The sequence below is a fragment of the Histomonas meleagridis genome, assembly GCF_020186115.1.
Source record: "Histomonas meleagridis strain 2922-C6/04-10x chromosome Unknown contig_206, whole genome shotgun sequence".
Classification (NCBI taxonomy): domain Eukaryota; phylum Parabasalia; order Tritrichomonadida; family Dientamoebidae; genus Histomonas; species Histomonas meleagridis.
This window is the reverse complement of record NW_027150809.1, coordinates 81,482-93,270: the sequence shown is the minus strand read 5'-3', so window position 1 is coordinate 93,270 and position 11,789 is coordinate 81,482. Positions and strand designations below refer to the sequence as shown.

The window sequence follows — 11,789 nt, the reverse complement described above, 5'->3', positions numbered from 1 at the left end:
TGTTTTAATAAATGCATACGCATAAATACATCAAAAATTAAATGATCAATTGGTATATTGATGGCAAAATAGATACAATATATTATGGAGCTTGAACCATGTGGTGAATGTTTCAGGTTCATCAAGTATTTAATGTGTTTAAATGTTTCAGCTATGTAGTGGTGTTGATCCAGATGAAGCAGTTGCATATGGCAGCAATTAACAAAGGAGATCCATCACTTACAGTAAAAGATATTCTATTGTTCGATGTTGTACCACTTTCATTAGGTATCTCAATTAAGGACGGAATGATGACAGTTCTAATTTTACGAAGCACAACAATACCAGCTGAGAAGTTAAATATCATCACAATTTTCAACTACACAATTAAAGTTTATGAAGGAGAACGTTCACGAACATGTGGCTTACTTGGTACATTCGATTTAACAGGTATTCTGCCAGGACCACGCTTCGGCGTACGTAACTCATTAAATAAAGAACATTTGGCTAACGCATTGTCACAAGCAGATAAGGACACAATCAACAGGAAATCAATGACACACTCGCATGGATCGAGTTGTACCAAGACGCAGACGTCGCTGCATTCAAAGCCAAGCAAAAGGAATTCGAAAGTAAACTGAAGCCAATTATGCAATCTACTTATCAGCATGCAGCAAGGAAATGATCCATCACCAAATAGTGAACATTCATTAGACCACGCGTTGAAAAGGCAGATTAAATTAGTAAAATGTAATTCAATGAAAAATTTTGTATTTAGTTATTTGAATAATAAAAAAATGTAACATTATTTTAATTATTTATCATTATCAAATTAAAGAAAATCTTTTCTAAAACTTTTTCAGAGGTTGTGATGAATGTATCCGATACGACTTTTTAGCTAAAAAGTGAAAGTCTATAGGTATTTTGGGGCTACCTCGTATTTCAAAAACATTTTTACACTATCCCAGCAATTAAAAAGGACAAATGGGAAATAGTCAAGCTCAAATCAAAGAAAAAAATCAAGATTTTATAGGAATATTACAACAAATAGAAGATGATATTTTTAAAATGAACGAAAATAATATTCCAGAAACAGTTGAGTCAACATTATATTTTATAACTCAGCAATATCCATATTCATTTAAGCTTGTAATTTGTCAATTACTTTATTCATATTTTGTGATGGAAAATGAAAATGTTCAATTAATTTTTGAATATATAAAATTATTTAAAATAAAAGAAGAAGAATTATATAATCAAAAAAAAGATACAAACAATGAAACGAAAGAAGATAATATCATTAATATTTTTACAGATTTTCTTTATAATTATAATACACAAGAATCGAATTATATTCTTGAAAGATTAATGGAAAATAAAATAATTGAAAACAAAAAGATCAGAAGTATAAACTCATTATTATTTATTCATTATAAAAGAAAAAAAGAAATTAAAAATATAAAATCTCAATTTCTACAATCAACTTTAGATAATTACAAAGCTCTTTCAAAGAATGATTTTGAACTTCATAAGCAATTACTTACAGAAGGACATAATCCAAATGAAATTGCAAAAATAATTCGAAATGATGATATAGAAAAACTTCAAGAAATATCGTCACAAACAAATTTTAATTTTAATCAAACAATTGAGCCATCACTTTATGAAAGATGTTCATTCATTAACGAAGATAATGTTACATTAATTGATTATGCAGCATTTTTTTCTTCAGTTAAATGTTTTAAATATTTACTTATAAATAATGCAAAAGTAGAAAATACAGGTAAATATGCAGTTGCAAGTGGAAATGAAGAAATCATTCATTTATGTGAACAAAATCATTCATCATTTGATAAAGCATATGAAACAGCAATATTGTTTCATAGAAATGATATCTTTAAATATATTTATGAAAATAAATTAGGAAATATTATGTATAATGATTTATTAACAAAATGTGTTTTTTATTATAATTATGAAATACTTTCCTTTTTAATCAATAAAGATAATAAAAATCTAGAGGAACTTATTTCAACATCTATTAAAACGGGAAATATATTTTTTTTTAAATATTTTGTAAAAAATAATACATATAAAATCCCTAAAAATGTTTTAAGTTTGATTTTAATTCCAAGAAATAAAGAACTTTTGAAATATATTCTTATAAATAAATTTATATTGATTAAAAGTAATGATGATGATTCATTAGTTTATATTTAGTTTTATATCATTAATTTGTTGCTGTTTTATTTAATTTTTTTATTTACAAATTATATATAATTTTAGTTCTACAGAAATATATAAGTTCTTATTCAAGCAAAAGGCAATCAAAATTAATGTTAAAAAAGCATTTATGATAGCATCTTCAAAAGGTTATACAGAAATTGTTAAATTACTTCTTGAGCAAAAAGGAATTGATATTAATGCTAAATATATTTATTTGTTTTATTTGAAATTTATTTGAATAATTTAATATTTCAAAATAATATTTGAAAATTATTTAAAATATTTAAAACAGCACTTCATATAGCAGTTAGAAATAATAATACAGAAATAGTTAAATTGCTTCTTGAACAAGAAGGAATTGATATTAATGCTAAAGATATTTATTTGTTTTATTTGAAGTTTATTTGAATAATTTGAAAATTCAAAATAAAATTTGGAAGTTATTTGAATTATTCCAAACAGCACTTATATGGGCATCTAAAAATGATCATACAGAAATAGTTAAATTGCTTCTTGAACAAGAAGGAATTGATATTAATGCTCGAAATATTTATTCGTTTTATTTTATTTTTGTTTTGATAATTTAAAATTTCAAAATAATTTTTGGAAATTATTTAAATTATTTCAAACAGCACTTATATTGGCATCTTCAGAAGGTCATACAGAAATAGTTAAATTACTTCTTGAACAAAAAGGAATTGATGTTAATGCTAAAGATATTTATTTGTTTTATTTGAAATTTATTTGAATAATTTAAAATTTCAAAATAATATTTGGAAATTATTTAAATTATTTGAAACAGCACTTATATGGGCATCTAAAAATGGTCATACAGAAATAGTTAAATTACTTCTTGAACAAGAAGGAATTGATATTAATGCTAAAGGTATTTATTCGTTTTATTTTATTTTTATTTTAATAATTTAGAATTCAAAAATAATTTTTGGAAATTATTTAAATTATTTCAAACAGCACTTATATTGGCATCTTGGAATTGTCACACTGAAATAGTTAAATTACTTCTTGAACAAAAAGGAATTGATTTTAATGCTAAAGATATTTATTTGTTTTATTTGAAATAATTTATTTTAATTATTTTATATTTCAAAATAATATTTGGAAATTATTTAAATTATTTAGTACAGCACTTATTTGTGCATCTTTAAATAGTTATACAGAAATGGTTAAATTACTTCTTGAACAAGAAGGAATTGATATTAATGCTAAAGATATTTATTTGTTTTATTTGGTCTTTAACCAAATATATTGGAATTTTGAGATAATATTTGGAAATTACTTAAAATATTTCGAACATCACTTATTGAAGCATCTTCAAATGGCTATTTAGAAATAGTTAAATTACTTCTTGAGCAAGATGGAATTGATATTAATACTAAAAGTTTTTATTTGTTTTATTTAATATATATTTTAATAATTTTGGATTTCAAAATAATATTTGGAAATTACCTAAATTATTTGAAACAGCACTCATGAAATCTTCTAAAAAAGGTCATATAGGAATAGTTAAATTACTTCTTGAGCAAGAAGTAATAGATATTAATGCTAAAGATATATATTAGTTTTGTATAATATTTGATTTAATAATTTTGGATTTCAATATAATATTTGGAAATTATTTAAAATATTTAGGACAGCACTTATGTATGCATCTGAAAATGGTCATACAGAAATAGTTAAATTACTTCTTGAACAAAAAGGAATTGATATTCAAGAAAAAAATACTTAATTAAATTATAGAATATTTCTATTGTAATTTTGATATAGTTTAATTAAATTCGGAATTTAATTTCAATAATTAAAACGTCACTTATAATGGCATCAGAAAATGGAAATATTGATCTAGTTAAAATCCTTCTTAAACAAAAAGGGATTGATATTAATGCAAAAGATATTAATTTGAATAACAGCGAATATCAAAAAATATTTTTATGATTTTATTGGATATTATATGAATAAATTGAATAATTAAAACACCACTTATATGGGCATCAGAAAATGGAAATATTGATCTAGTTAAAATTCTACTTAAACAAAAAAGAATTAATATTAACATTAAAGATATTCAAATAAATAACATAATGACTTAATCTATCATTTTGTGATCGAAAATAATATTTGGAGATTATTTAAATTAGAGAATACAGCACTAATTTGGGCATCTATTAATGGTCATGAGGAAATCGTTCAAATATTACTTAAACAAAAAAATATTGATATTAATACTAAAAATTTATATATTTTTCATATAATATATCTATAAAATTTTTTGGATTTCGAAATAATATTTGGAATTTCTTTAAATTTATTAAAACAGCACTCATAAAAGCAATTGAAAATGGAAATATAAATGTTATTAAATTACTTTTAAAAAAAGATGATCTTGATATAAATTTAAATGATATTAAAATAATTTATATGAATTTCATATCAAATAATTAAAATCATAAAATATAATTTGGAATTTATTATAATTAAAGGAAACAGCTTTTACACATGCATCTAAAAAAGGAAATATCGCTATCATAAATATGCTACAAAAATATAAATAAAAAATTTATATGAATTATTTTTCTAAAATTCAAAACATTTAGCATTTTTATACATAAATACAGAAGAATTTTGTTTTTAAAATGATTGAGGTCAAAAATTCATTGCTTTTTTTTCATAATTTGAATAATGATTATATATGCAAAATTATGTAATATTTAAAATCGATAAAACTCCACAGGGTCGAGATGATTTATAAAGATATTTTGGTTCAATTTGGGGAAAATTATGAGATTTACTCTAAAGTAAATCGTTCAAATATATTCATTCATCTTATTTGATGAATCAGAATGCCCGATTTTTATTTAGAAAAGTATTATCATGCTTTCCTCTTATTAGAAACCGTTTAGATTAGCACGTCATTAATTATGTGTTTATCAAATGCTTTTTAATATACATTTTTTGTAAGGAAATAACCAAAAGTTATTCTTCCTCATGAGAACGTGTTATCACAAAGACATATCCATTAACAAACAAGTACCTCAATTTATAACCCACAGCTCCCTGGTTTGTCAAATCAACTGCTTTGGAAATAACTTGAACAAACATATTTGCTAATTTATAAAACTGAGAATTAAAAATGTTTATTTATCTACCTTGAGCTCGAAGTTCTTTTGCTCTTTCAAAGAATGCATTTGCCATTGCAGTGTTATAGCTTGACATCCCATAACTCCCAATATTACCATTGCATAACATTGAACCATGTGTTACTCAGGTCAAATGGTTCGAGTAATAGCATTATATAATTTTCCAGCATTTAAAAATGTTTATCAAATAAAGAGAAGAAAAATTTATGTTATTGAATATTTGTGATAGTTGTTAAATGTTGCTAAAAGTTGTAACGTTAAACTTGTGTTTATGTATTTTAAGTATATGTTTATTAAAGAAATATTAAAATTGTATTATTGTTATTTAGCTGGTTTACATAAATGAGCAATCAATTCATATATAAAAAGATTAATTTATTCACAATTATGTCGCATCACTCTTTATCATTAGATTTTCTCTTCATTAATTTGTATGGGTTAATACCATGACCTGCTCCACAATCACAAAACAAGGCGAAGGATTTTTCGCTTCAGATTAGTTATGAACTTTATGATATGTTTTAGCACATTTTTTGCATATACTAAAACCTGATCATAATGAACAAGTTGGTAATTCGTACTGTGCATTAAATATTTGTATTCCATTTGTTCAGGAGGTTAAGGAAAAGACATAAAGGGATACCGAAAATACAACATAGGGTTTCATTAACAATAATCAGTGTGGAATTATTACTGAATTTAAATAATATTCTCTACTACACCGTATGTGAAATTTACAAACATCAAAAGCAAGAAAGAATATGTGTACATGAAATTCAAATTAAGGAAAGCTTTCAGACTTGAGCAAATGTTTAAAAAATTTTAGCTTTTTCAATACCTGTCCTAAAAAATTATTTTTTACAAGAAAGGATAACTTTATCAAAGAACGAACACGATCAAATATATCTTATACAGTGCAGATTCGCTTTCCAATGAAGGTTCTATTGAGTAAACTATTCATTTTTAGAATTTAGATAGCACCATAATATTCAATACTTTATAGTGCGGTTGAATCAAGAGATGGAAATGGAAGATTTAATTAAGCCAGGCGTTCCAGTCGATATCAATCTTTATTGCTACGTTGCAAATTGTGCGCACAATCCTACCGAGATTCTGTCTTCCGAAAATGCAAATGCAATTCTTTATCATTTCACAGAAAGAGAAGATTCTTTTCTTTATTCAGATCAAATAATTAATTCTAATTGTCCAGATATAGGAAAGTTTGCTGCCATCCAATCAATTTCAAAAGTTATCCAAATTAATTGGTTTGGATTAACAGAAGAAATAAGAAATCAAATCAAAACACTTCTCATGTTTGTAACTTTTAATTCTTCATTTTCGGACTATTTAGCACAAAAATCCTCGTCAACTTTAATTCAAATTTTGTATTACGAATTTCCTCAAATATGGTTCAGCTGTATTAACGACTTTCTTAAAGAAGCAACAGATAATATCAAATGCAAAAGATGTCTCAATTTACTTTCAGAATTTTTTTCCAAATTATATAAAGATAGTACAGACTCAGATATGAGCAGTAAAGCTTTTGAAATGGGGAAAGCAATTACAGACAATTTCTTTCTTCAACTCTCCAACTTTGTCATGTTTGTTATTCAAAATATTAATGATCTCGAAATTTCCAAAATTGCTCTCAGGGCCATCAGTTTTCTTCCTCGGTGGACTCGGTTTGAGCTTTTTTTTGAATCCACGTTGATAAACTTTATTGTTTCTCTTGTGGAATCAGGGAGTGAAATTTCACTCTATGCGATACCGGTTTTAACAGAATCTCTTCACAATATTTTCATACCATTTCAATACAACGATAGGACATTTCCAATTTTTGGCATTGTTGTAAACTCCGTCATAAACATAATAAAAAGTGCTCCGGAACTTATCAAAGATGACAAATACTTCATGACGAGTTTCTTTGATGCCATGAATTCCTTTTTTAATGACTATACTAATATTTTAGTGAAAGAAGAAAACGCTCCAATTTTACATCAAACTATAAATCTAATGATAGATATAACAGATATGTTAAATGAGGAATTTTTCGAATCATTTTGTAGTGAGTTTTGGATAACAATTATTGATTCCGGTAATTTTTATCTTGATGAAATCTATGCTCGAATTCTTCGAAATTATTTGTTGAAAATGCCAATCCCATATGAGCCAATGGATGTTGTCGTAAATGGTGAGAAGGTTACCCGCATTAGTGAGACAGAGGATTTTTGTATTTCATCGACATGTGTTTTGTCGATGTTAATTAATCGCAAGGTTGAAGTTGCATATCAAATTGTCGAAGAAATATTTAGCGAGCTTCAATCTAATTTAAATTATGATGCAGCAATTCATTTATGTTATTCCTTAGCATGTTTTGCTAATGTCGATAATAATTCCGGAAAGAATCAATTTTTAGTCGAAGTCTTTAAAATTCTTTTTCAAATATGTAATGATGTTCCTGATCCTAATATACATTCTCAACTTATCATGGGCATATATTATCTTTGTTCAGAATGTTATTCTTTTCTATCTTTATATCCACAATTACTTAGAGTCGTTGTTGAAAAAATGGTAAGTTCTTTAATGTCTGACTCACAAATGGTAAAAGATGCCACTTTGATATCAATGAGGAAGTTACTCCATGGAGCGCAGCAAGCTTTATTTGCATTTGACGCCAACACATCAAATTCAATTTACGATTCACTTTTTGAATGTTTGCCGGCGGTTTTACAGAATTTGAATGAGGATAATGCGATTGATCTTTATTTTGCAGTATCTTTTTCAATGAGTGGGAGCATAATGCAACAAGAACGAATGGTACAATTAGTATCTTTTGTGGCACAACAATTCGAAGGAGTTATTATGAAATTAGGTAATCATAATTACTTTGATTTCTCACAACTTTTTGTGCTATTACGAGCTCAAATATCTTTGACTAATTCATGTACACAAACTTATACACAATATTTCCAAACTCAAATTGGTAATTTTGCTAATTTGTTTCAAATGCTTAGTGCTTCATTAAGGTCATTTCCACCTAATGAGAAAAACAATCAATTTTATGAAGTCATTCGAAATGCAAAGAATTGTATAATTGATATATTTTCTCAAATGGAATATTATAACAAAGAAAATCCCCAACTTTTAAATTCCATCTTAGAAGTAGCATACGGCTGTTTCTTAGATGACTTCCTCCAGTTACCACCAGACGAAAGAACACCGGAGACCGTAAACTTTTTCACGTCGCATTTGGAGTTCATTGGGAAAGAGGGAATTCACTTGCCACTTTTGAAGGACAAGTTGATTTTGCCAACTATTGAAATGCTAAACGGTCGAATCTGCTTCCCTGGTTTCCCTTTTGCTGTTGGGAATTTGATTACAAACCTAATTTCATTATATGTGATGGAATTAGATGATGATGCGATAAATTTTTTGATTGAAACAACAAAAGGTTATATTGTACAGAAATTTGAAAATTGTGACCACTTAATTACGAAGTTATCACAATTATTCAATGAAGTTGGAACCACTATCGGAAGAGATGCTGAACTTCGCCTTTTCGAGACACAAGGATTAAAGATGGTCGATTTCCTATTTCGACTTGCGTTTGATGTCCAATATAAGTCATCAATATTCACAATATCAATGGCTTTACAAACGATTCTCACAAGCACATACATAAAAAGTCGGTGGGAAGATGTGATAGCTATTATTTATGGAATAATTCCAAACTGTCAACCAGATGAAATTCAGAAAATTCTGAAATGCACAATCGAGAAAGAGCTTTTCTCTATGACCCTTAGAGACTTCCTTATAAATGCGCGGTTTCTTGCTAGAAATGATCCCGATTTACAAATGAAAAAACAGAGAATGAAAGAACGAGTTCGTTCCATCGTATCGAAAGATCCAGACCTCCATATTCCGAATTATCAAGAATCGGAAGAAGGAATCGAACTTTCTAAGAAAATTGGCTTCCTTTCAATTAGATAAAATGTTAATTGAATTAACCGCTTTTTCATTTCAATTTTTCTGAGCATCATTCAATTTTTGATGATTTTATATTTACATTTAAACGCGTAACGTCTTTTTTGGGAAAGTGTAATCAGCATTCGAAATTTCATTGTCAATGATTGAGTCATGAAGAAGCATTATGTTCGTCATTCTTAAATGTATAACTCTGAGATTTGAAGATATGCTTAAGTGATGAATTATGATGATGCATGGACTTATCCATGAATAATGGATTACTAAGTTTTGATCTGTCAATAACTCTGTTAAAACTTAAAGATGGATTAGATGGAGAAATTGCACTAAATTTTCTCCGAATAATTTTTGTAGATGTGTTTCCTTCTTTGAAATACGGATATTCGAGAATCTCTTGCATAGAAGGGCGCTTGGTTGGGTCAATACTGATCATTTTGGATACAAAATCAACATAATTTGTACTGACATATAATGGAAAACCGCGATAATTTTGGTAGTAGTTATCATATGGAAGTTCACCAGTGGCCATTTGATAGAGGGTTACACCTAACGCAAATATGTCGGCTTTAAACGGATCGTGAGCTTCTCCACTAAGTACTTCAGGAGCAACGTATGGAATTGATCCACAAATTGTGTGAAGTTGTTGCTTAGGGAGTAAAAGAGCACATAACCCAAAATCTGCAATCTTTGGACGACCATATGAATCTATAAATATGTTACTTGGCTTTATATCGCGATGTGCGATTCCTTTGGAATGACAATATTGAATAGCTTGACAAATTGGGATAACATAGCTTCGATTTTTCCTTGGCGGGATTGCTTTTAACTGATTAACCTCATCAAGGATAGTTCCCTTTGGGCAGTATTCCAAAATAAGGAAGAGAAAATTCGAATATACAAAAAATTCGTAAATCCTGATGATGTTTGGTGAATCTAAGTTCATAAGGGCATGTATCTCTGGTTCTAATAGGTTTCCTTCTTCATCTAAACAGCAGTCCTCTAATTTCATGACCTTTGCTGAAAATTTTTGTTTGTATTTGATGCTATAAACTTCAAATACATGAGAAGATGATCCAACGCCAATAAGCCTTTGAAACAAATAGCCTCTAAGTTCAAAAGGCATGCAGTTAGCCAGATCATCAAGGTTATTGCCCATACAAATAATCTTGAAAGAAATTTTTCTGAGGAAAATGTTGAATAAAGACCTCTGAATTTTTTGAATAAATGTCCCGAATTTGATAGATGTTTTCGGTTCGAATTTGAGATTGTATAGTTTATTGCTTTTTTTCTTAGGAACGAACGCATAGTTGAGGTGGCACAGAACCTACTCTCGATAGCGGTTTATAAACAGTTTATATTGATCAATACCTCTTTGATAAATAAACGATTTTTTCAGACTTAATTACGAAATAAACTCAATCTACTCTCCAAAACCTTTTTATATTATCGATAGATTTTAAATCAGCCTTAATAATATTATAAAAACACAAGTTAATCCGAGTAATTTACCGTTATATTGAATTTATACAAAAAATTATGTCAAATTGGTAGAATTGACAGAGTTCGTTACACACTATATATTTCGATATATACTATCATTAATTATTTTCTTTTTAAGCAAAATAAAGCGATATAATAATATTAATCTGAGCAAATTAAGTGAAAATACTTCGAGTCAGATCGAAGAACCGCATTTTTTGTTACGATCATTCCTGTCAAAAACTTGTACACAAATTCATATTGACAGATCTTTTTTGAATACTAAATACTTGAAATTATTGGTAAAGTTTGGAAAATCATTCAAATATTCAATTTAGGGAGTTTGGCTGTGGGTTAAACCGCAAATAACCACATTGAATTTATTCGTGGCATGAATGCTATGATAAAATCAATTTATACATTATACGTTGTTATTTATCGTATTGGTCATTACTCCGATGTTACCAATAAAATTATTTTATCAATGATTTGTTTTAAAGGATTTGAATTCATGGCAATGCTCGAATCACAATTTACATTATAGTCATTATTTTATGGATGATGGATTATTATCCATGATAATCGTTATTGGAAATTGCTTCAAGTACATATCACAATAGATTAATTTTCCATCTCATTTTGAACAATAAGAAGTAAAAATTTACAAATAATTTATGTTATTTAACTTTTTTTCCTTACTTATGTTTGAATTCAAACTTGTTTTAAAGCGAAAAATATCAAATAATCAAAAAATAGTATCAAGATTCTTTTATTAGTGATGATTTTTGATAACAAATATAATTTATTAATGAATTTTCTTATTCAATGATAGAATTAATTGTTTTACAATATTTTCAAAAATTCTTAAATATTTCAGAAAACAATATGATGAAAATGGGTTAATAATCAACATGCATTAAAGCTCTTCATCGATGAGTGGGGTTTCAAAACGCCTTATTCCCTTCT

At 27.2% G+C, this 11,789-nt stretch overlaps 2 protein-coding genes across 2 annotated transcripts; one reads left to right on the top strand and one right to left on the bottom strand.

Annotated features, from left to right (window-relative positions):
- Positions 1 to 173: 173 nt before the first annotated feature.
- Positions 174 to 620, top strand: GO595_003549 (cytoplasmic heat shock protein 70; the record flags this gene model as incomplete). Its single annotated transcript, XM_067916582.1, has 1 exon — positions 174 to 620. The coding sequence occupies one exon, from the start codon at positions 174 to 176 to the stop codon at positions 618 to 620; it is 447 nt and encodes a 148-aa protein (XP_067776296.1).
- An 8,875-nt stretch (positions 621 to 9,495) lies between these two features.
- Positions 9,496 to 10,500, bottom strand: GO595_003548 (CAMK family protein kinase; the record flags this gene model as incomplete). Its single annotated transcript, XM_067916581.1, has 1 exon — positions 9,496 to 10,500. The coding sequence occupies one exon, from the start codon at positions 10,498 to 10,500 to the stop codon at positions 9,496 to 9,498; it is 1,005 nt and encodes a 334-aa protein (XP_067776295.1).
- Positions 10,501 to 11,789: the final 1,289 nt, after the last annotated feature.